Genomic DNA, 25787 nt, shown 5'->3' with positions numbered 1-25787 from the left:
TTGTCTCTGTCTCAGGGCACTGAGCACTTGAGACCATGTTTGCTTGTTTCTCCCACAAGACCACGAGGCAACTGAAACATGTCTTTTCTCCTTCTGTGTGTTCCCATCTCTTAGCCTGGGATTTAGAAATCAAGAGACATTTCCCATATGTTTGTTAAGTGAATAACAAGAAAACAAGCTGGCAAACTTGAAGATTCTCTGAGGAAGTTGAAGTGATAGATTAAGCTCACATGGGCTGACTGCTGACTAGACTCTGTCCACAGATTCGGGCTGCACCCCAAAGTCTTATCAGTTACTTTGCAAATGTGGGTCATTAATTTTAACATGTCGGACGGTTCTGTGGAGAAACATACTTTGTTCTGCTTTTATTCAGATGCCTGCTGTGGCTGTTCTCTGAGGAACACGCTGATGTCACAGCCTTAATTCGGATGCTGAGCCCATCAGAGTGGACAGCAGGCAGAGGCTCTCTAGAGCTATTAAATATGACCATTTTAAAGACTGCTCCCCAAGGACACAAATCAAGTGAGGGCTAAGAAGGGACAGAGAAGCCTCTTTCACTCGCCACCGGCACAGAGCCATCTGATTGCCCTGTGTGTCATGAAGAGAGCTACTCTCCACTCAGCATTTAACCTCTGATGCCCAACACAAACCAATTTCTGAGCAAGTCTTCCGGTGAATGCCCTGGGCCTTCAGATCTCACAATTACACCTAGAAATTCTTAACCATGAGACATTTCAGTGTACCGATCACTTGGCTCTGCTTTCCCTCTAACTTGGCAATAATCATAGCTTGTGCTTTTAAGAAAAAGGCTACCTTATCCAGCCAGGCTCATGTTACTGCATAAAAAGGAAGAAGAGCCTCCTAGGTATATGCTTGGTCTGAAGAATTATTAGGATGATGAGTTATGGTGTTAAAGGTAGATCTCTGGTTAGATTAAATGGCATGGCACCCAGATAGTTGAGGGTGCCTGTGACTGGCCCTGATCATGATCTTAAAAACATTTGAAGTTTAGCTTGTATATAACAAGTCAATTAGAACACGGGAGAGTTTTTATGATTGTTAGCTGAGCAAAAACCTAATACTTCCAAAGTAGCCTCGAAGGCACCGTCTCATTTACCATTTCCACCTCTTGGCTTCTGAGGAGAGAAAAATGTAAACTCCCCTGAGCCTGTCTTCCTGCTCGAGATTGTGCCCTGGTAGATCTAGGATGGAACACAGGAATCTGAATGATAATAAAGTTTGCAACTTGAGAACTCTCAGCAAGCGTCTATTCTCTCTCATCTGAATAAAGGGGCTAGCTTGAGGACTAGTGAGTCTGAGACAAACTTGGGAGGCTTTGAAGGCTGCATCAGGATGGAGAGATGCTTCCTGCCACATCTTCTCCAAGTTCCCGGGGAAGGAAAATCCCAGGTTGCTGCTTCTGATAGTCTGTAAAAGCAAGATGCTTCTTGATTGCCTTTGCACTAATGCCATAGACTAAATTACAGCAAATTGAATCTATTAACAACCAGATGGCCTTGTAATTTGTCAAGGGTAAGGCAAGTGCACCCAGCAAACATGCATCAGCCTTCCACACATTTGGACAGTGCCTCTACCTGCCAGCTTACTATGGGAGCTCAGAAAGTGGGGCATATGGTTCTCCCTCTCCCACGCATCATCTGAGACCTTTATCCCATCCATCTTTGACACTTCTTAGACACTTATCCGTTCAGTTGGTCTTATTCTTATCTTCCAACTTTAAAAATAAGTGAATGCCTCTTCTATGACAGCTTCTTAGAAACTTAAAATTCCCCATCCCCAGAGCAAGTCATCTCAGCTTATTACATGCGCTTACATTATGTCTAACTTTGGAATAACTAAGAATGGATCTGAACCCTCTAAAAGTATCTACAACATAAGCTTCCGTTATTATCAATGAAGGCGAAGGAGCTTATGTAAAATTGCTTACTTCTCCACTCTCAGGGTCGGTTTGGGTTTATATGTGTATTTGAATTAGATTAGTGTGCTGAGTTTGGGGAAAGATTTTTGTGGGCGAACCCATGGAGTACTGAGAAATGGAGAGTTCTAGCTCCCTAAGAAGCCGGGCTGGTTTAAAAAGATCTCTTCCTTTGGGAGAAAGAGTGCACAAAGCAGCAGTGAGCTGGAGACCACAGGCAGTGAGAGAGGAGAAGAGGAAAGGCAGGCAGGCACGCCAGCTGCTCCAGAGACCAGGGTCAAGAGCAGCCTAGACAACAGAGTCCCCAAAGCAACCCAGAGAGGGAACAGAAGTCACTCACACCTGTCCCCTGAAATGAAATTAACCCTCAGGGGTAGGTGAGATGCCGCTATCAGGAGGTCTAGGACATGCTGAAAATAAAACGCAATAGCCGTTCTGAAGCTACTACAAAAGTCAGTTTTGAAGGGAAAATGTTTAATTTGAACATAGTGCTTTCTGGCGTAACCTTAACACCAGGAGGGTTATATGCTTGTATGTTAAATGCGGAAACCGATCGCTCCTTGGATACATAAAGACCCTCAACAAACTAGAGCATAGGGTATATGTTTTTAAGGTTTGGGGTTTTCTCTTTTTAAGATTTCATATTTTTATTTGTGTATGTGTCTATGTCTGTGTGTGTATACCACATGGATGCAGGTGCCCACAAAGATCAGAAGAGGGGTGTCTGATCCCCTGGAGCTGGAATTGCAGGGGTTTGTGAGCCATCTGACATGGGTGCTGGAAACCACCCTTGGGTCATCTGCAAGAGCAGCAAATGCTCCTAAGCACTGGGTCATCTCCCCGCCCATGCTTGCATTTCTTCTTTTATTAGATTTTAGAGCACACTCAACTGGGCGCTGAAAGCTTGAATTCAAGCCACCTGAATAAGCTAGTCACATAATCTTTGTGAGCATTTTCTTTCTCTGTTAATAATAAGTCTCAGGTCTATACTGACTTGCCTTCCACTAAAGTTTCTCACAAGAATTAAGTAGAAACACAAATATACCTGGTAAAGTATGGGTTTTATAGAAACACCACAAATCTTTGGTGTGACTCTGCTTGAAGTGTCTTGTTTCACCGAAACCACTTTGGTAGATCTGTGGCGGCAATCTAGAATAAAGTCCTCGGTGTTAATGCATCTCTGGATCCGGTGGTAGGATGGGAGAGGGAGTGGGGGGGGGGGAGTGGGGGCTTTGCATGAAGACTATAACACTTCAGAAGCTGCTTCCTAGTAAGGAATGTGTTACAGATAACATGTAAGGGGGACTCTCAGCAATGTTCATGTGTCATCTTCCTTGTGTGACATTCTTTGTCTAAATGGTTCACTGTCCTGCCTTTCCAAGTGGCTGGGTGTCACGTGTGCGGTGTATGAGTACTACCACCAGGAGGCGCTGTGGTAGCTAACACCTGTGGTCTTGCCTCCCTTCGCGTGGCTCGGTTGTATCATCTCATCTTGTTCTTCACTGACCCGAAGCCAGCCTGTCCAGAACATTCCAACCGCCTCACCTCACATGGCAGGCTGTGTCTTTAACTTGCCCTCTCAGCAAAGTCTCTCTGGTAGACTGCTCGCAGGCTGCCTGATAAGCACAACACTTATCTCAGAGCAAAGGGCTTCAGGATTTAAGCTTCTCCTACAGCTAATTAGGTATTGTTTTACAGATTGGGCTGTTCCTTCTGAAAGATGAGCTGCAATTTACTTCGCCTGTCCCTTCCTTGAATTAAAACTGAACTGTAAAACATGGCCATTTGATTGTTTAGTGCAATCGAGAGATTGCTTTGTACAGGGGATAGACATTCATCTCTGTGCTAATGCTGAGCTCCTTTGGACCTTCTGTAATGGCTGCCCTGCGGCTGACGGGGGCTTCGTTCAAAGGCCCCTTCAGTGGTTCATTGGCCCAACTCTAAACTACCACAAATTAACTCACCTTCGTGCTGCAAGGGTGGGGGGTGGGAGGGTCCTTATTACCCCATTTTACTGATGAGAAACGTGGATGCTCAAGGCCTTCAGCTTATAGTCAAGCAAATCGGTAAGCAGAGAATCCAGACCCTTGGTCCTCAGACCCGTGAGTCCAATGCAAATTCAGGTTTCACACCCACACACTGTCTGAATTCACTGAGAACGTCTAACACCTCACAATGAAGGATCAACCACGGGACTCTTTAAAACTTCCTCGAACCCAAAGATTCTTGTGCATAATAGAAAAAAAAAAAAAGAACCACTATGAAAAATTGCTTTGGGGCTGATGAGTTGGCCAGCAGGTAAAAGGAACTTGCCGCCCAATCATAGCAATCTGAGTTTTATTCTCAGGACCCAATGGTGGAAAGAAAGAACTGCTCCCCCCCCCCCAAGTTATCCTCTGACTCCAGATGGATGCTACGGCCTGAATGCTGGCACGTGGTGCACATGTGCACATAGTCAATAAATAAATATAAACATTGCAACTGCTTTTCTTTTGCAGGGGGCCGGGTGTTCTCTCATCCTCAAGACTGCGCACAGCACTTGATGAACGGAGACACTCTTAGTGGAGTTTACACCATCTTCCTCAATGGGGAGCTAAGGCACAGGTTGCAAGTGTACTGTGACATGACCACAGAAGGGGGCGGCTGGATTGTAAGTACATGCTGTGGGCGCATCTTCTACCCCGTGGAGTGCGGTGACACCATCCTTGGAGCTGCCCTTTTCTCAACCTCTTTCATTCGGATCTTGGTCTCTTCACTGCCTTCAAGGCCCTTAGTCAGTAGCCCACTCCCAAGCAGAGAAAGGATTGGCCATATATTTTTACTTTCATCCTGTTGCTATGATAAACCCCATGACCAAAAGCAACACAGAGGAGGGGAAAAAATGTTTGTTTGTTGTTTGTTTGACTTATACTTTCAGGTCATAGTGCATCACTGAGGAATGTCAGGGCTGGAACTCAAACAGAAACTAAAGCAGAAAGCATAGAGGAATCCTATTTACTGGCTCACTCACTGGGTTAAGCTCAGCCACCTTCCTTATACAGCCCAGACCCATTCCCTTGGGCCTAGGATGCTGTATTCACTGAGCTGGGCCCTCCCACTTCAGTCAAAGCAATTCTTCATAGCCATGGCCACAGGCCAGTCTAGCCGAGGCAGTTCTTCAGTTGAGGTTTCCTCTTGCAAGGTGACCGTGTGTTGGGTCAAGTTGACAGTAAACACTAACCAGGACAGACATGAAGGAAGTAATGACCTAGCCCATAGAAGGGCTGTGAGATAGATGACTGCCTTGCCTCGGGCTCCTTCCACAAACAGTGAATGCAAGAGGTGCTGTGGGGGGGGGGGGGGAGGCAGGGCAAAGAAGGAAGCAGGCTTGTGGATGACCCCACTTGCCAAGGTCTGCAGCTAAAATGAAGAGAAGAGGAAGCAGCCACCCTATGGCCGCCCTTGAGCTCCCCAGAGTGAGGTAGTTAGTTTCCTTATCTTAGAGAGCAGCAGAAGGTGGTTGGCCCTCTAGTGCACAGGAGCTGCTTGTGTCTTCCTCTTGTCCTGGACCCCCTAGTTCTTCCCCAGAACTGTCGTAGCCTTCAGGAAGAAAGAGTTGTTGGGAGAGAGACACTGCTTGCTGACACCACCTCTTCTCATACCGGATAGGATAGTACAGAGCAGAGGAAATAAGGTAGCCTGGAGGTGCGAGCCACTGTGCACTTGAGTGAGCTCCTGAGGCTGGCTCTGATCCAAGCAACACGGGTTGAACCAACGTGAATGGAAACTCATCCCCGTGTACCCTCCCACACGCACCCTTCCTAGCGCGGCTCAGGTAGAGCACTGGAGCCTTTGTGATCCAAAACGGGAAGGTTCTGAAGAGTTAAATGGTGACTGCACTCGTAATACTCTTGGGAGACATTTTCTTTTATGTTTCTGACATATTTGTGCCTCCTTCTTAAAGCATAATTGGAAATTGAAGCCAAGGCTGATGTATTGGAGGTTAAATGAAATTAGCACTTAAACAGCTTGGAAAGTGAATGATATGCAATTGCTTTGCAGGCAATAAGATGATGACAGTGAGTAGATGATTTGAAGTTGGTCCCAATCCTTTGGTGAGAAACGCTTCCTACAACTGTCTGTGATGCGAAGAGATTAATTTGAGAATCTAGCCCATTTCCCCTGACTATTTGGAGCTTGATATGTATCCTGAATCTTTTCTGTACTGCAGGGGTGCAAATTAGTGTTGCTATATCACACCCCCAGCCTGTTTGTCAGAGGCATCAGCACTTCAAGAAAAAGGGCTCTCTGAGCATCCCCTGCAAAATCTGCCGTGGACATGTTAAGCTCTCTTCTGAAATAGTCCTGATCCTAGCCGATACAGAACCCAGTGATACTGACTTATCACTTATTTATTCTTGTTGTTCAGAGCATCTCCTGTCTCTTTCTCCTTCTCTCCACAGGTGTTCCAGAGGCGGCAAAATGGCCAAACTGATTTTTTCCGGAAATGGGCTGACTATCGTGTTGGCTTTGGGAATCTGGAGGATGAGTTTTGGCTAGGTAACATCTGCTTTATGGTTTCCCTGGACAGGCTGCCCTGAGTTTCCATCCATCTCTCTCCTTTCAGTGTCTGTCCAGCATTGTCAGAAGTCTGTGTCCATTGAGAAGTTGACAGCTTGCGAATTGCTTTTGTGCCTCTTGCTCTGTTTGGCTCCGCTATTGATCTGTTTTTATCTGACTGTGGTGTTTTCCTCTTTGCTCTGTCTCTTCCCATCCTCATTAATAGTCTTTTATGCTGATGGATCTTGACACGAGGCAAGTACAAAGGCAGGGATCTGCCTGGTAGGGAACAGGGCACGGGAAGCAATGGGCAGGCTGGCTCCCCCTTGGAAGCTAAGCAACCAGCTAGCCAGCCTGCAGGTCAAGAGAGAAATGCGACTCTGCTGGGTTCCTGGGAGAGTGTTATTATCTGACTTTGGAGAGAAAGGGGGAAATGAGAGTGGCATTAAAGGTGATTTCCTAGGTGTGACACAGCAGGGAGTTTAAATGGAGGCTTAGGTGGGTATAGGAGGATAAACACGCCCAAGCCAGATTGATGGTGCTGATGCTGGGTCGTCAGTGTGTGAATACCTACAGTTCTCTGTAAGATTTTCCTAATGGTTGATAAAGAGAGGCAAAGGGAGAATCAGACAGATAACAGTGTCGGATACTTGCACTCTTATCTCCCCCACTCCTGCCACATTCTTGCTCAAGCCTTACCGACTTCCCTTGGTAGCAAAGCAACAGCCTTTCAAATGGGATCCCTGCCTCCAGTACCACCCCATGTCCAAATGGCCACAAGAATGACCTTCCTCATACCCTGAATCTGAGTGAAGGGTAACACAACTTGGCAAAGCCTTTCAATGACTCCCATCACCACCCGGTAAAGGCAGGCTCCTTAGAAACTTCCTACTCTCCTTCTGGTTCCTTCTCTCTACCACCAAGTCCCTTCCTTCATCCCACTTCCCCGGCACCCACCTTCAAACCACTGATGTTTCCTCTGCAAGAAACACTCCTTCTCCTGGCACCTTGGTGTCTACCTACTTATATTCAAAGGCCCATTAAACACCTCTTCTTCCATAAAAGCCATAAAAGCCATACTGACTCTTTCATTCACTGACTGTGGGATAATAGCCTGTGTTTTCCGATATGGCCTCAATCATGGTATCTGTTTTACTTCATCTATCTAGTCTTTATTATATGTTTCTTGGGGGCTAGGATCTCATCATTCATCTTTAAACATCACTACCTAAGACTGCCTCAGGTATATTTACCTCAAGTATAGATATCAATTATTGATAAGAATTTATTGAGTTTATATTAGATACCCAGACCTTTATTTGCCAACATAGGAAATAAAAATGTATGGTAAGAACCATATAAACATTTTGAGAGAGAACTCAAACGAGCAGGAAAATGTGCTTTAGTTTCAAACATTTTAAACAGCTTGGGAGTCAGTAATACACATGAATCAACGCAGATATAAGTAGTCAAGACTTGTGTCTACAAAAACCTAAGCCACTGTGTGCCAGGTTCACAGCTTCTGTCACTTTTGTGAAACATATGAACCATTCAGCACTTAAGTGTTCTATATATCACTTTCTATTTAATTAAATATATGTCTTAAAGAACCTTTATCCATTGTCAAAATGGAAAGCTAGCTGTTGTGTGCCATAAATAAAAAGATGCCTCAAAAGTAAAAGTAGCATTCAAAAATGAAAAGGGAAAAGAAAGCAACATTAATATGATTAAATGGCGGTTACACTCAGGAACACCAAGTCTATTGCCGCTGCTGTTGGAAGTGATGATCAGAAAGTGCTCTGTGTTCAACCGGCTGTGAAATGCTACAATGAAGCCGAGGCTGGGAGTTAAGATCAGGGTCAGCGCTATACAGTTTCCCTTTGCTCTTTTAAGAAAAGCTGAACTAGAATGTGGAACTATCCTTATCTGTTCAAGGTTATTTAGTGCCTTGTTCCCCCTGTGTCTCATATCATCAGCGATGCCCTTTCACACAGATTAACTGATGAGAAAGCCCCAGGTATCAGAAAAGGAAGAGAGCCAAGACACTGAAAGATCAGGAGAATGGAAAAAAGGAGGGATGGACGGGAGGGCTGCAGGCATCCTTTTGAAGCATACAGACTGGGGGGGACAGGGAGGCAAGCCCTCCAAGCAAAGAGGAGCAAGTGAGAGAGGGAGGAAGTTATGGTCAGGTAGGCTGATGGAGAAGCGGGTTCTAGAACTCAAGGTTGGAAAGCAAAGTCATGATGTGAGGCAAATAGCTATCAGGTGTGTTGTTATTTTCCCTACTGCTGCAACAAAGTAAGCAACGAAAGCAACTTTAAAGAAAGGAGGGTTTATTTTGGCTCCTAGTGTGAGGACCCAGGCTATCATGGCAACAGAATCAGGGAGCAGTTGGTCACATCGCATCTGGAACAGAAGGCAGAGGGGAGACTAGTGCTAGAACCCAGCCCGCCTTCTCCTCTCTATACAGTCCAGCGTCTCATCCCAAGTGAGTATCCAGCCCACACTCAGGGTGGGTCTTCCCACCACAGTTAGTCTGATCTAGATCACAGAGCGATCCAGAGGTGTATGTCCAAAGTTGCCTCTAAATCCAGTCATGGTGACAATGAAGGCTAACCGCGCACGGTATGAGGGTTTGCTAACAAAGGCAAGGTCTGAGACTGTGCAGCTGGTGAGCAATACTCTATGGCCAGTAACCCTAGGACCCCACCGCTCGTGTTCCAAGTCAGGTTATCTAGGACCAGATCCTAAAATGGGGATTCTCGTCCCAGTTATTTTCTGGGATAAATTCTTGTTCATGTGAGTTACTGAGTTGAAATATCTGAGACAAGAATTGAAAGAACCAGACAAGATCCAGGAAAATCATATCACTGAATGTTGACTGAAGACTCCCTTTAGACTGAGTCCAAGAGACGGTCTGGCACATGAATTGCTCCTTTGAGCTATTCCCCACTGGGCAAGGAGGCTAGACTTCTGAACCTCCACCATAGTCATTGACAGAGTCTGCGCCAAGGCATGGGGAGAAGGAAGAAGTGACTCGCATTTGGTCCGGGGAAATTAACCATTGAAAATGCTGCTAGTGAGTGAAGCACAACATTTCTAGCAAGGGGCTGGGTTCCCTAGCTGCTTAAGGGCATCCAGGCACAATACTGCCAGCAAACAGCACAACCACACAAGTCAAGGGCAGGCTGTGGGTCAGCAGCTCCACAAACAGCATTTGACAGCCTTCTGCTTGCAATCATGTCAAAGTTTTCCATCTTAAGTAGGTAAAGAAACCAAAGACCTGGGCTCTTAGCCACCCGCTTCCCTCTCTGAACTCTCCGCACAAGACAAAGAAGGGGGTTTGAGTCCTCTCTAAATTTCCTTGTACTTGTCATGGTACACCAAGACAGATAGCCGACGACATCACATCAAAGCAAAAGGCTCTAGCTTTGCTGGACAATAGAGATCAGGAGACCTCAGAGTCCTCAGTTTAGGCAGACATGTCAAAAACAGAGAAAATGGATATGAAAAAAATATCACCAAGATGGATCTAGGCTCTACCTGGACCCTTGATTTTGTACCTTATAAGAATTTCCTGGCCCAAGGCCTAGGATGCTTAGAGATAGAGTGAGTGAGAGATAAGGAAGACCAGTGAAGAGGCAGCAGGAATAAATAAAGATATAGCATGTGGATGACACAAGAAAAGACTGGGGCTTGAATGGCAAAAAGTAACAAAGATGCTCCCCAACTTATGACAGGGGAGTCCACCTCCATCAGTGCTTCTTTGGTGGAAACTATTGATAAACTAAAAGGGTGTTTTAAGACACCAAACATTACAGGTTAGTGACACAGTACCATGCAGAGTATGGCTGTTTGTCCTTGTGTTCACATGATTGACTGGCAGCTGTGCTCATAGCTGATGCCCCGCCCCCTCCTAAGGAGAGAGTAGGGTGAAGTATAGCCCTGGCCTAGAGAAAGACGCAAATGGAAAGTGCAGTGTCTAACAAATGTTGATAGCATTCTACCATCATAAGATGAGGAATTCGCAAGTTCAATTACCACAAACCCAGGACTCTCCATTTCTCTGACCCATCTCTGGGGGCCCCAGGAACCCTGGACAGAAGAGAAAGGCAGCACAGTGCAAGGTGGACTGAGTACTCTTTGCAGGCTGCTAGGAAACCCTACTATGTCTGGGTATCTGGGATGTTCTGTCCCATGTTTCTTCTATCTGTTGCTTCCTAAAACTCAAACCTAAGGAATCACACCTGTTGAAGGCATCTTGAGCTTTTGCTATCATTCCTAGGTATAGAAGAGTGTGGGGAATGGGGCAAGAATCTTGATCCTTGAAGCTTGACTAGGTCAAGGCTAGATGTTAGGCTCCAGTGTTGTCTGAGGTGGGTCTCCTCAGCAAGCCTGGGGTGGCCTTCTCACAGGAGGAGATTCAGAGTCTGGCAAGGCGTGCTTGACACAAGCCTGAGAAGGATGGTGGGCGGAACAATACGGATGACCCACCCTTTGTGCGTAGCACGTATTTCTCTCTCATCCCTGAAGCTGCTGGCCCAACACTCAGTACACAGTCTGTACTTCTCCACAGGGCTGGACAACATCCACAAGATAACAGCCCAGGGCCGCTACGAGCTGCGTGTGGATATGCGGGACGGACAAGAGGCAGTCTTTGCCTACTATGACAAGTTTGCTGTGGAGGATGGCAGAAGCCTGTACAAGCTCCGCATAGGAGGCTACAATGGCACTGCAGGTACTTGTGGGACCCGGGATGACCCCAGGGGCAGTGGGTCTGTGTTCCAGTCCTGAGCTGCAAGCCAAGGCAGCAGAAGTCATGGAGTTCATGAACTGTCTGCTAGCCAGGAAGGAGGCTTAGAAAGCTGGGTCCCTGGCTCTTACTCCTCCTGGTCACTCAGGGGACCTGGGATCTATTTCTTAGGACTTTGCTTTTCTCATCCGTAAAATTATAGTAGTGACGTCATCTGCTAGATTATAATGATGTCTGTCCCAATCTCCAGAGTAGTCAGAAAAATTGCTATAAACACAATGAGTAGGTCTGTAAAGTTTACTTGAATAGAATGCAATGTGAGAGCAAAGGGTGGCTCATTTTATCTGGACTTAGCCGGCACGGATGCCCATTTAGAGAGGGCAGAACTAGTTCTTGTCTTCATAGACATCTCCTTGCCTTTGCAATGGCAGCTAGGGAAATGACCCTTGAACTAATGAAACAGTCCTGATTCCCCATTCTTTGAGATGTCCCCCCTCACCCAGCCATCATCAATCACCTAGCACCCCATGAAAGAAGAGAGGTCATTGCTTAAATGTCTCTCACTGGCCATGTGACCTCTTGTTCTCCAGTGAACTGTATAAGCGGTTAGGTTCTCAGCGTTGGTTTTTATGACATTTTTACCAACCACCCATTTTGGCTCTGTGTACCCCAGCTCCGTAAGAACACAGCCCCTGAGCTAGTCCTTGGCCTTTGTCTCATGTGCTCTGTTACAGTACTGTTCGTGAATCCTGTTGTGCCAGGCATGCTCCTGTTTGGTACATGGAGTTATCGGACATTTCATTTCCCCTGTTTTAGGGCTAAATGCTGGTGTTTAATTTTAGCAGTATTTCCTATGACTCTTGGAATTGAAATGAACATCAAGGTGTTACCTTTGCAATTACTGCATCTGCTCCATTATTTCCTTTCTCAGCCATGTATTGTCATTCTAAAGAGAAGACACACTTACCTTTGTTACTGTTCACAGTTGAGTCATTCACGGTGGCAATCAGAGAAGCCCAAAGAGCCCCAACAAAAGGCCCAATTTGCCACACTTTGAGCACAAAACCACCGTTGAAATGGACATTAAACAAGATGTCAGACTAAATCATTTCAAAAACTAAATGGACACTATTCACTCCCTAAAATTAGAAGTGTGCGTAGAGAAAAGCCTTTCATGTTTCGCCTACGGGAAGAGAGACAAGCTCACCTCCCTCAGCTTCTGTCACCCCTCAGCACCCCTCTTCTTCTCTCCCTCTCTAATTGCATACGTTGTCTGTCTACCTTGGGCTCAGCCCTTCCTCTTCCTCAGCCCAGTCTCTCCGCTGCACCCCACAGAGGGCAGACCTGCTAGACTGCATACCTCTGCCCTGTGTCAGAGGCCAGTGCTGCCTAGAGCTTGGCTGGTCATCCGTAGACACTAATGATGATTCATTAATCACGGAGATGAATGATGATTCACCCATCTCCTTACATATTCAGTTCATCTTCAGTAGGTAAAACCCTGGGTTTATTTAGGCTACCCCATCTCTAGGCAACTGCGTACAGTCCGTACTGGACAGAAAACCACACCCTCCTTCTTCCTGGCCATTTCTTTTAGATGTTACCACTTCCCCTGGCCTCACTGGTGACCAGCCACCCCGGGGCCTCCAGTCCAAGGGCAGCCTTTCTCTGACCACCCCCAATCTCTGAAGACCCAATACCTCCAAGACTATCGAATTAGAACTCTAATGGGATTCAAACTGAGACTTCTAATCTGTGTCATCAATATGGGCAGAACCACTCTCACTGTTCTGGCTTTGAGGACTCTAAGAGAACACAAAACATTGTCTCTGTAAGAGTAGCCACCTAGCTTAAAAAAAAAACACTGGGAGTAGCTCTCTGCACAACAAAAGGCACTCTTAGCTTAAGGATGCTCATTGAAGGATGCTTATAGAAGGATCACCGAAAGCAACCTATTTGACTGAGATCACTAGCTTCAGTGGAAGGGAAATGCTGGATGGGTTACTACCTTGGGCCAATTGGTTGGTTGGAAGGATTGAGCATTGCAGCTAGCCTGGGCTACATAGCAAGATGAAGTAGAAATGGAGAGGGGCAATGGGGTTAGAAAAGCAAGAAAAGGAGGTAAAGGGTGGAGGAAGGAAGGAAAAGAGGGAGGGAAGGTGGGAGGGAGGGAGGGAGAGAGAAAAGAACAGAGAAATGGAAAGAGAGAGGAAGAAGATTAACTCTGGAAAGTCTTGGCACTGAAGGAGAAACTTAGTCTTTACATGGTGGAAGGCCTTGTAAGTCCTGAGTGGCATAAAGGGATTTGGGTTTTAGAAAGATTTCTGGGACAGCCCCAAGCTGGATGCAGGAAATCTGAGTGAAGAACAGAGAGGCCAGCTGGTGCCTGCTACATTAACCCTGATGGAAGGTAACAAGAGCCCTCACTAACGTCAACACTCTGCAAAAGGAAGAATCTCAACAGAAGCTCAAGAGAGAAAACCAGGACTTAGTTCACGTTTTGAATACATGAGGTCAACATGTGAGGCAGGAATGAGGAGGGACGATACGAAGGCCAAGGGGACTGTACCGGAGACACTTGGTTGGCAACATCAAAGTAAAAACCAGAAAGGATTGTGTGGAGAATAAGGAGGGTACAATCTGGTTTGCAGAAGGTGAGGTGACAGGAACATGAGCAGACACAACGTAGCCAACGAACTGATGACTAAAGAGTGGGTTGCTGGAGATCAAAGTTGATCTAAGAATTTTTAAGGTAATGAGTATGAGCGTGACTTGGGATAAAGGAGATGAAAGTGATATTTAGGAGGGGGAAGTAAAGCATCTTCTCCACCCTCTTCAAGCAGGAATAGCTAGCAAAAAGTGTTTCAGCTGGTGGGATTGGCTCTGGATGAGTACAACATCTGCATCCTTCAAGATTATAAGGAGATAAGAATGGTATGAGCCATGTTGCCTCGGGGACTGAGGGGTGAAGGCTTCCCATTAAGATGACTGGCCCTGACTGAGTTCAGTGGATGCAGGGATGGAAGTGCTGAGTGGACACCAGAGCCATAACATGGAAACCATAGACTCAGAACCATGTGTCTCTTAGGGGAAAAGCAACCGTAACCATATCGGGTATCACTTCCATTCAGTAAATAATGCGAGTTCCCTTCCCAGCATCCCTAGCCACAAGTTGTACCCAAAGCTTCACCAGTCATTGTAAGTGAACAGTGATCTGATCTCTCACCTTGAATGCTGAGCTGAGCTCACCTGAGCCACCGCATAACACCGGTGACAGAACACCCAGTCCCCACTTGTCTTTGAGAAAGAAAATCTCACCACAGCGTTAGGCAGCCCAGCTGGTAGTATCAGGTATTCTCTCTTCTCCTATTTAGCTAAAAAAAAAAATTTTTTTTCCTCTTTACCGCCTCTCTGTGTTCATCCTCACCCTTGCCCACAAAGCTTATTTCTGAGTTCTTTTTTTTTAGGAGCTCCTCACAGGTTTGGCGCTAAGCCCCGGAAGTGTTCTCCTTATCTAACACCGCTCCTCCTAAGCCACAGCCCCTTTTCCTATCCACTTCTCCTTTGATGCAGTTAGGACATCCCTGTCACCCTGTTTCTGGTAGATTGGCACTCTGGCTGCTACTGCCCCTCTTCCTGGGCAGAACCAGGCTCTCCGTGGTAGGGTATTGGGTGCAGCCTGATCAGGGCCAGCACGCACGTGGGAAAGCCAGGATGAACTTACCCAATGGAGAGCTGGGATGATCCGAGTCATCATGGCTCCTTGCTGTCTCCAGTGGACACAATGGGCCTAGATGAGACAGAAGCGTTAAAATGGAGCAGCCTGGGTAAAGTTCTCAGCAAAAGCTCAGTGGTGATTAAAGTGGGAAACATGGAAGCAGTTATCCCTGCCCCACCCCCATGAGGTAAGATGGAGAGGAAAAGCTCAACATAGCCACCCTGTGGCTCAGAAGGAACCGGGAGGTAAGCCAGGGTTCCATGTGGAAACCAAATGTCCGCATCAAATGGGTCAGCCTCCTGAATGTTTTTGTTTTTTTGTTTTTGTTTTTGCTTTTGTTTTGGCAGGAGACTCCCTCAGCTATCACCAGGGACGCCCTTTCTCCACTGAGGATAGAGACAACGATGTTGCTGTCACCAACTGTGCCATGTCATACAAGGGTGCTTGGTGGTATAAGAACTGCCACCGGACCAACCTCAATGGGAAGTACGGGGAGTCCAGGCACAGCCAGGTAGGCCATATGCTGGCTGTGGTCAGTGTGGTGGAAGGCACAGAAGCCAGGCCTTCAGTTCTACGTTGTAATAAAGAAGTAGTCTGAGGCTGAGAAAAGACCGTGCAGGGAGCTTTTTGTGGGAGGAGCTCATCAATTCACCATAGGCTTAATGCCACTCGAACAAGGGGCCCAGAAAGGAAGAGATCAAAAACCTAAGTAATTTGGGTTATTTCCCCCAAGGGACTTCAAGTCCACAGTCTGAGCGAGGTGACAGGGAAGCAGCTGGAACACACTCAGGCAAACCCCAGAGGTCACTTGTTCCAGGTGACCACCACCTGTGTTCCTACAACACGAATGAGCTGTCCACAAAGTACACTATTCAAAATACTTCCACCTATTTGGGATTGTGGCATTCACCACAGTCCCCAAGTATGGCAAGCTCCTGAAGGCAAAACTGGCAATAAGAAATGACCCATGACGTGTCTTTTATAAAGACCAAGGCCCATGTAAAGGGGACGCTGGGAGGAGACCCAGACTCTCCATCACACTGGGAACTCTGTCATGAGCTCCTTGTTGACTGAGAACAGTCAAGTTCATAAGTGGATCTCTCAATCGAATCATTCTTTTCTCTTCAAGTTGGGTGCTCTGCTGAGGGGGAAGGGCGATCTGACACGTTCACCTTTCTCACACTTTAGGGGATCAACTGGTACCATTGGAAAGGCCACGAATTCTCCATCCCCTTTGTAGAAATGAAGATGAGGCCCTACAATCACCGTCTCACAGCCGGGAGGAAACGGCGAGCCTTGAAATTCTGAGCACTGGGCAGCCAGCCACCAGCCTAAAGATCTTTTCTGTCATTTGTTTGTATTTTATAATCTGAGACAATGGGGGGGAGGGGCAACAATAACGTGCTTCACAACATATTCAGAGTCTCTGAAGGAAGCAGGGATCAGTCCGGTACCATCTGCTCATAGTTTCCGCTGCCTTGGAGCCTGACCCTCGGCCTCCATGCTCCCTGCTAACCAGACCTCCATGATTGCCCCCTCCTTTCCTACAGAGGAGGAAAACTGGGGAGTTTAAAATACAATTCAGAAACAGGCCATGAAGTACACATTGTTATGGCAGTGGGCACACACACATACACACACACATACACACACACACACACACACACACACACACACACACACGCCTTTCTCCACCCTTCTTCTTAGACACCTTCCAACTTCTAAGTAATAAATAGTGATCTGGTCACAGCTGACCACGGCCAGGTGACCACACCAGCCCAGAGAAGCCTCAACGAGAAAGCTTGGCCAATCACCTCTCAAGAGGGAAGGCACCACCACACTCAGATGCAACAGCCCACTTTCATTGCAGTGGGCTAAAAAGTCTCACATTCTGACACTTAACTTTCAGGAGGAGTGGCCTCTCTTCTGCCCCACCCCCTCCCTAGTTCTATCCCCTAGATGGAATACACCTACAAACCCAAGCATTGTTCAGAACTCCAGTTACAAAGCTGTCTGCTCCTGGCCCTGGGTCATACAGTAGCTGTGCCCCTGCGTGTCATAAGCCACTGTCATGGAATAACTTTTCTTTGGTGATGAGACTGGGAGAAAGGTTTTGTTTCTAGCATGTTTGCATCAGGCATTGATAGAGCACTGGAGTGGAAATCACAGGGAGTCTGTAGTTTCCACTGGAAACTGACCTTGTTTAGTACTGCCTTTTGCATTTATGGTCTGATTTACCACAGATTCCTTCCCCCAGTGTCTTAGGTAAAGGTCTCTAGTTCTGTCTCCAGCCAGGCTCTACTCAGTGCAGGTGACTTAATAAGAATCGGGAAAGAGGCTGCATGGGCCACCCCCTCTGAGATCCCCTGCCTGATGACCCTGGGCAGAGATAGAGTGTTTGATCTGGTCTTTTGTTTGTTTGTTTTGGTCCTGTGGTAAACAGAACTGACCCCCCTCAATGAGGTGAGATCATGAGAAACATTTTCCATCTACCTTTATTATTCTGCTTTGAGAAGAAGAAAAATGAGAAGAGCCAGAGGAAATTACATTTATAACTCCAAAGGCAAGAGGAGGGAACTCTCCACCCTACATGATTTGATTTTTAAGCCCCGGAGAACTGGAGGCTATAGGAGCCACGACCTTTAGCTTCCTCCTCAAATCAAAAGCCAACCATCCTTCCCTGCAGCATCTGCCCAAACTGTGCCAAGTTTCTCAGCCACTTGCTCCCTGTCTTCACTCTTCCCCAAGGCCCTAGTATGTCTGCCACAGGGCCCATGGCTACCATCTAGGGCATCTTGTACCTTTGCCAACCAGTTACTGGATGAGCTGGCATCTTGTAACAGAAACAGACACCATGTAACCAAGCTTTGGACCAGAAGCAACAGCCTCCTTGGGCTGATGGTCACATGCCTAGCGTTGCGATGATGGAGTTAGCTTGCTACTTTCTGTAGCCTTCTCCATCTTTGTGATGCACATTCATGGGCACACTCGAGGCCAGAAAGTACAGGTGGAGTTTTCATCTCTTAATCCGACATGGACTTCAAACAGCTAAAAGAAGGAGCCTTGCTATACATAGGCCAACCATGAAGAATTGAAGGTCAGCACACTCAGTGAGGAATTTGAGAGTCCTGATATAGGACCACCTCTGCCACCATGCCAGCCACAAGGCCCTGATGGGTTTGTTCACATCTCTTGACCTCAGTTTCCTTACCCATTGAATCAGAATTTAGATCAAGAGGATTTCTAATGGCCCTTCAGTATTAATAGCCAACAATGCTAAGCTCTGATAGAAAAGTCAGAATCAAAGTTGGCCTCAGAGATCCATAGAAATTAAGGGAAAAAATCAGAATCCTTTTGAAGGAGCTGGGGGAAAGGAGGAAAAGAAGGAAAGGAAGAAGAAAGTTGATTTAGAATTCTTCCCCTACACACAAATACACACAGACACAGAGAGAGAGAGAGAGAGAGAGAGAGAGAGAGAGAGAGAGAGAGAGAGAGAGAGAGAGAAAGAAACAGTACCAAAAGACGCTGAAGCCATTATGACTGTGAAAGCAGTGCCAAGGACCTGGGTGTGCCCATACAGCCCACCTCATCAAGGGAACTGAAATGGAACAAGATTGCATGTCATCAGTTCCAGGAAAAATCAAGAAACATCAGTGGAAATCCAAACCCGCCTTTCATAGGAACTATTTTATCCCGTGGACCATTTTTTATAAATAGTATCAGCGGCGGCACCTAGATTCATTTAAAGGAATTTTAAAGTAAGGAAGTGACTTCAAAGATCAGCTTATCCAACCTTCTGTGGACAGGTTTATAGATCCCCTTTGTTAAGTACAGTGAGCCCTACCCCCTGCCCAAACTCTATGTTTTGAAGAGACTGTGTATCCCGCTGTCTTCCCAAGATCTTGAACTTGCCTGACTTAAGTCCTTCACTGGGCTTCTTAACTGATTCCCTTTTTATCTGCTCCTTCCTATACCTAATTTTGTCCCTGAGGAGGCAGGCAGGCAGCAAGGCTTAGCACACATCCTAATCACCCGAGATTCCCATAAGAGCCTCGGAGTGACTGGAAGTGGGCCCTGTCAAGAAGATGGTATAACTGCAGACAATTAGAAAGTACACTTACATGCAAACTCAAGCAACCGCCACAACAACCACCACTCACTAGAGACTGCCATGGATGTGCTGCCGCCTAGAGTTGAGAGCCAGGCCACTCTTCTCCTTTGCATAGCCTGTCAGAGAGAAATTGTTTCCATATTGAATGTACTTCTTCCCAGGGCTGCTTCCACAAGGTCGAATTTTGAAGGCTCTTTGTTAGGGATGACAACACTGTAGAAAGTGTTGGCCTTCGGACCCAACCTATGGATAGAGGGGGACAAGGTGGTGCTCCAGCCCCCAGATATGCACTGAATGGCTCATGAGAAGTGGGGCAGGAAGCAGACTGGTTCTCCTGCTTCCAGCAAACTCAGGTCAAACCAAGACCCACAGCCCATTTACACAGGAGACTGCTTTGTAAAAGAACAGCAACATGGCAGCAGAAAACTACGGAGCAAATTGCCACAGACATTTAAATGTCCCTTTCTCCCAGCTACCAACACCCTATCTCTAAGGAGGTGAGCCTCGCTCCTCTCCACTGCCTTCCACTGGGGAGCCGATCAGCTCCTGGTAGATAGAAAACTACTAAGGCAAACTTTCATTTCAAAGGCAAACTTGAAGCACTCAAGGTTGCCTTGCCAGTGAGCCCGATGCCTAAACAAACTGTCCTAAACACATTTTTACCCTTGAGCTCTAGTAGCAGGACAGAGCTTTAGACTGCGGGACAAGAGGTCATTACAGAATCTTTTCAAAGAGCACTTTCAAAGCATCCATTGAGAAGGGTGTGATGAGTTCCGCTTTGTCCTTTTCTCTAAAGAAGGAAAAAATGGGACCTATGAGAACAGTGGATGAACCCAGCCGAGGGGTTGAAAAAGAGCAATCAGCGACCACGTTTGAAAATGCTCCTGAGGAAGGAACTTCTCTTTTTTTTTCACCCAGGATTTCCAGAAAGGTGGAGGCAGCTTCCCCAGGATACAGGCTTTTCTAACCCTTGCTTCCTAATCACCAAACTCCTAGTCAGTCTAATTCCTTTCTTTCCCTCTAAAGAGGGAGAAGGGAGATCGTTTTCCACCTCTACTTACATCCCACTGTCCACTGTGAGAGTGTCCATAAGGGGACTCTGAAAGACTCAGATAATTCCATTTCAGTCCTAGAGGAGGTGGGATAGTAATGCCCAGGCTACACAAAGATGCTTAGGATCCCCAGAGACTGGGGTGGACCCTTAAGGTCTATGGCTTAGCTTGTCATCCATCCTCCCTGGGTGGTCTACTTCCCTTCAGATAACAGAGCAGCAAAGGTCCCCCCACACACACACACACACCTCTAGGGAAAAGGGGACAGAGCTGCCTTCTAGGCTGGGGCTTGTAGCTTCTCTTTATTGTACCGCTGGGTCCTCAGAACACATTTTTGAAGTTCTTTGACCAACTGATTCCCTAAGCCTCTGCTTCTTCCCTAGCCCAGCTCTCCCAATATGCGCCTCTCCCGATGATATTGCAGCGTTTTGGCACTGCCAAGCAAAATGAGAACTCGCAGAACAAATGAAAATTCCTCCAGCTCCGGTAGGAAGAGATGTCACCGGGATCAGGGGGAGGCTCCTGTTTTCGGAGGCTGTGTGTTTCGGTGCAGACTAAGGGTCCCTTTGGAAAGAGTGGCTTTAGCTCATCCTAACTAAATCTGGTATGGATTTAGTTAAGCCAGTTTTGTCTTTTTCAAGCTCTGAGAAAATAGCTAGGAAGAAGGGAAAAAAATGTAAGTTAAATAAAATAAGCTGATGGAGTCTTATAAAATAAAAGCAAACCTTAGAGACGGCCCCAAGGTGGAAACACAGAAACAGCGTGAGTGGTAACAGTTAAGGCACCAACATCCGCCTCTCAGAATGGTGGCCTTATTGCCCAGAAGCAGAAAGTGGAAGGGCTGTTTTTGCTGCTCAGCCAATCTTGCCTCAACCTTACTTTTCCTTTCCCACCTAGCCCAGCCTGGTTTGTCATCTCAAACATCTCTGATTTATTTTTCCAACGTCTGAAACATGACTTCATTGCACCTGCAGCACTTTATTGGCCAAATGTCCTTGGCAAACCTCACATTCTTTGGCCAGTGTTACTTTGTTTCCAAACAGGAAATCCTCCTTCCTTTCACAGTGTAGGAAGCCTGTTGCAGTAGTATCCATTAAACACAGCTCTGGTTGCGAAGATCTCCTCTGTTAACTTAATAGAACATCTCCCTATTATCTGAGCGGTGAGGCTGGGCTAACGCTCAATTTCTGATTTGGAAATACTTAATCCTTTCAAAGCCCCCCCTCTCCCCTAATGGACACTCTCCTGAGTACAGTTATTGGTTAGTTGCTGTCATGGTCTCTGAAGAGAATATACAAGGATCTGCGAGATGTAGGCACACCATACTTGGGAAGCCAGGGCCACATCAGGGCTCAGGGGTAGTGGGTAGGGGGTGGGGGTGGTAAGAACTGTGTTCTTGTTGTCAGTGGCTGTACAACCTGCAGAGAAACCTGTAGCCTTTAAACAATTTGTCACTGAGCACTAATATGCTCAAACCTGTCTCCTAGGCAAATACTGAAAAACACGCCTTTGGAGCAGAAGGAATCTCTGGAGATGACCTGACATGACCCTGACACGTCATACTCAAGGAAAGCAAGGCTGAAAAAGGCAGGCAGCTTGCCCTAATTCACATAGCCAATTAGACATAGACATGGGGGCAGGCCTGGTACAATTATTTTTTATTTTGTCTCTCTTTTAATGGAGACTGAAAAAAAAACAGTACTTAGTGTACACCTATTGATCAGATTCTGTGCAAAGGGCTTCACGCTTCACATCAACTGCTTTAATGAATCCTCACCACAATCCAGAGTAAGTCTTAACCACTTTACAGAAGAGAGAAGCAGAAGCACAGGTTGTTGAGTAGCGCGTCTGGAGCCACACAGTTTGTGAGGAGCACCATTGGCTCTGTCTAATATAAGCGTCGTTGATTGCTCCAGCTCACAGAGCCACTGTCACATTGGCCAGGCAGCCACCATCTTGAATCTCACTAATATTCTCATGACAGCATTTCTAATGCCGTCATTCTCTTCTTTTTCTTTTAACAAATGTGAATTTTTTCCTTTTTTTTTTTTTTTCCTTGCTACATACTCCAGGGGACCCTATTAGCAATTCTCTCTTTTTTTTCTGTTTTAAGTTTTGAAAATGGGGCCAGAAAACAAACTCACTCTCCCACCCAGTCCTGGAGCAACACAGAGGCCTCTCTTTTCTAATGTAGACCACCCCTTCTCAAACTAGAGCAAGAGACAGAACCAGGATCAAGGAAAGAGGCCCCACAGGATTAAACACAGGGGTAAATTCGTAGGGTAAAAATTCGCAGAGGAAGAATTATTCATGTGTTCAAGTAGCTACAAATAGCAGCAAATGCAAACATCTTACGATTTTCTAGGATCAAGTCAGCAGGGTGCAGGGAAAAATTCACACACACACCCTCCCGGACTCCCAGGGTGCCCTGAAAGAATACATCAGAGGACATTTGTAAAGACTGAAGCTGCAGGAAGGCAGGAGAGACCTTCTGTGCATTGAGTCCCTCGGTTCGGTTCTTTCACCAGCTCCTTACCCCTCTCACCCCTGTGAAAGAGAAGCCTGGGAGAACAATTTGCTACAATCCTCACTAACTTTGCTGCTTCAGAAGACTTAGAAAGATACCAGAAACTCAGGCAAAACCTCAAAACACTGAACCCCTTTCCCCTCCTTGAAAGTTTATGTTAAAATGACAAGGACTCACCAAGTAGGAATTCAGGTCCCCTTAGGGTGGGAAATCCTGGGCAGCGCCTCAACAATACAGTAGATACAGCAAACACTGCTGTCCTGCAAAAATGTCCTCCTGTGGAGTAATTCTATTCTAGTTCCTGTCTTCCTTATTCCCATTCAAGGCCTAGGGCCACGGCAGGGACTTACAGACAAGGGTCGGAATCTGTAAAAGTCTATCCCCCTTCCCCGCCCTCTGCTCCTCCTAAGACACAGGCGCTCTTCCCTTTTTTATACACACACACACACACACACACACACACACACACACACACACGTACCCTCAAGCCTCTAGGAATTCCTAGATGCTCTAAACAAGTCACTGTGACTCTGAGGGGTTTTACTACCTGGGGCTCTCAGCAGAAGAAGCTCATCCTGGTGGTCTCTCACTCGTCACCCTCAAAAATCATAAGCACCAAATCCTCCAGTCCCTCTGAATTCAATTTGTGGTTTTAACCTTTAATAGCCTTTTCAGGTAAAATAACAAAGACCAATTTACTGACTTTGTAGCTACACTGTGCTTGAAAAGGCCCTTACTTAAAGGCCAAATGGGAGGAAAAAGACAAAGAGAAGTGTTATACGGCATATGCTCATCAGGCGATGTACACGCTGATGAACTAAAATAAAAATCTAGAGAGGACCAGGGAAAGCCAGCTTGCCCCATCCTTTCATGGCACTGTAGCTCAAAGACTGGAACCTGCTTGTTAACCATTGTTAACTAGTATTTTTAGTCCCAGTTGCTTTTAGCCTCTGTATAGTTCCTTTTTTAAACACATTTTCTATACGTTAATAAAAGATCCTGAAGGAAAGATATGTGTCTTCTCCATCTTTTGGGGGACTTATAAAGGCGTGGCCCTTTTTGCTTTCTCTGGGTCCTCTCTCTCCAGCAGTTACCAGCTCTCATGTCTACCCACAGGCTTCCTCTGCATCGCCCTTTTGAGCGAGCTGTACTTGTTCCTAGTGTCCCTATTCCCTCTTCTGTGTCCCAGGTCCACTCCACTCCTGCCTTTATCATCTCGCACCGCCCCGCCCCATCTTTCCTCTCTATTGTGCTTCCTTCTTCTTCTTTTTTTTTTTTTTCATCCCTCTCCCTTTCTCACCTGCTCTCTCCATCTTCTCAGAATTCTTAATCCCACCCTTTGCTTTAGAAAAAAGTCACTGGCGAATGGCAGGCTCTGGTTTTATTTATGGTTCGGTGTTCTGGGTCAGCCACCATGACAGTGGTCCAGCCTGCCTCCCTGCCACCTTCCTGCTTCTCTGCTGGCTCCATCAGCCCAGGATTACCCAGTGGCAACCACATCTCCAAATCTTTGGCGCCACCTATTGGTACTGGATGAGACTAGTTGACAGACCCAACTTCTTAACCCTTTCCTGTGCCCTGCCCTGGCTAGGCCTTATCACCCCAGCTTGGAACTAGTTCAGCCACCTTAGCACCAGCCATTTTCACGGTGGCTCTCGTGCCAAGTGTTCCTCAACTTGATAGCCATGAAGGTCTTCTCCCTTTATTTTTCTGTTACTGTACCATATAAGACCAACTCTAACCTCTGGTTTATACTAGAAAAGACCTTAGCCAGGGGACTAGCCCCAAATAGAGAATAACAAGAGAGATGTTCATCCTATTCAGTTCCACGAAGTCAGAAAGTCTCAAGGTAACTGACTTGCACTAAAGGAAGTCTCTGCCCCCCTGAGAGAAAAGATTTTTAGAAACCAGGCTACAGAAGGGCAAAATGGCCAGGTCCCAAGGTAATACAAATCATCAAAGGGGGTGAGAGGGGGGGACATCCAAGGGGCATGAGGCAGTATGTAGAGTATAAGCCAGGAGAGGTTCAATGTGAATATCAGCTAACTCCCTGGGACCACGTGAGAACGCCTAAGGCCATAGCACAGGCCAAGCACTGTAAAATCCCCACACCAAGGAAGAGCTAACTTTCCCCATGTCCCTTGTTAAAATGAAGAAATAGTGAGTACTTGAAAGTAGGGATTAAATTACATTCCAGAAGATAAGCCATGAAAAAGAGTTCATTACTTCCATTTTTCCCCCTGGTGTCACAGGCTTCTTCTCGTCTCTGGGCCATCCTCTGAGCCTGCTGAAGGAGCCCTGTGTGAACAGATGTGGGGTAGGGGCACTTTTTTAGCCCTTTCCCTGTGGACCACTTCCCTGTTTCCTCAACACTACTCATCTTCCCTACAGTCCAAATTCTGGAATGCCATTCCCTGAAGGCCTTTAAAAACAGCCGTGTTTGCCGGCTCTGCTGTGAATACACCACCTGGACAGCCCAGCCTCAGAATTTTATACCAGAGGAATGATTACTACAACACTGAGATGAAAGTCTACCATCTGAACCTCATCTCTCTTGCTGTCTGGAAACAGAAGTAGGCTCTAAAGGGATCTCGTGGAACTTAAAGGAACTCCAGTAATTAGTATTTATTCTGAGAGGGCTGAATGCTAGCATTATGTTCTAACTTAAATGAGTATAATTCACCCATTGCTTAAGACCTCTGGGTACATTTACAACCATCTGAACACAGATTTAATTATTGCTGTGTTGTGGGAACTACAAACGGCCACGGGTAAAATTAAAAGTGGATTATTAAGCAAGAGAAATGTTCACAGCATTAGTAATCAGTGCAATTACCCCATAACATCTTCTCTCCCATAATGCCCTGAGTGGCCCTGGGGACCTGTGCTTCAGCAGTGGTCTTTCTACCAGTCAGCAATAAGACATCATCACAACATGAGAGGCCTCCAGGCCTATGTCTCTCCTTTCCTGTAATATGTAGAATCTGTCCTGTTGCCTAGGTTTGCAAGGAATTATAAAATGAATATGCATTGCACTCTTTAACATATAAATTAATGTGTCTCTTGTTCTTTTTCACTCATCATCCACATTCAGTGAATACCTATTACACAGCAAACCCAATGCTAACCTTAAATAGACGGAGACCATGGG

The 25787-nt window shown here is 46.3% G+C and overlaps 1 protein-coding gene and 1 long non-coding RNA gene across 5 annotated transcripts in view; one reads left to right on the top strand and one right to left on the bottom strand.

Moving 5' to 3' along the window:
• Window positions 1-14557, bottom strand: part of LOC311596413 — a 50419-nt gene extending 35862 nt beyond the window's left edge. The window contains exon 1 of the long non-coding RNA XR_014778828.1: window positions 14478-14557. This is a non-coding gene — a long non-coding RNA (uncharacterized lncRNA). The remainder of the gene's footprint in view (window positions 1-14477) is intronic.
• Window positions 1-22341, top strand: part of TNR (tenascin R) — a 510704-nt gene extending 488363 nt beyond the window's left edge. For all 4 annotated transcript variants that reach the window (XM_084779764.1, XM_084779763.1, XM_084779765.1 and 1 more), the window contains 5 exons: window positions 4435-4586; window positions 6379-6475; window positions 11052-11213; window positions 15294-15457; window positions 16135-22341. In XM_084779764.1, the coding sequence (XP_084635890.1) occupies window positions 4435-4586; window positions 6379-6475; window positions 11052-11213; window positions 15294-15457; window positions 16135-16254 (695 nt within the window). In that variant the 3' untranslated portion in view covers window positions 16255-22341. The remainder of the gene's footprint in view (window positions 1-4434; window positions 4587-6378; window positions 6476-11051; window positions 11214-15293; window positions 15458-16134) is intronic.
• Window positions 22342-25787: the final 3446 nt, after the last annotated feature.

This window comes from Acomys minous (assembly GCF_964271855.1).
Source record: "Acomys minous genome assembly, chromosome: 1".
Classification (NCBI taxonomy): Eukaryota; Metazoa; Chordata; class Mammalia; order Rodentia; family Muridae; genus Acomys; species Acomys minous.
The sequence above is the reverse complement of the archived record's forward strand: the minus strand, read 5'-3'. Positions and strand labels throughout refer to the sequence as shown.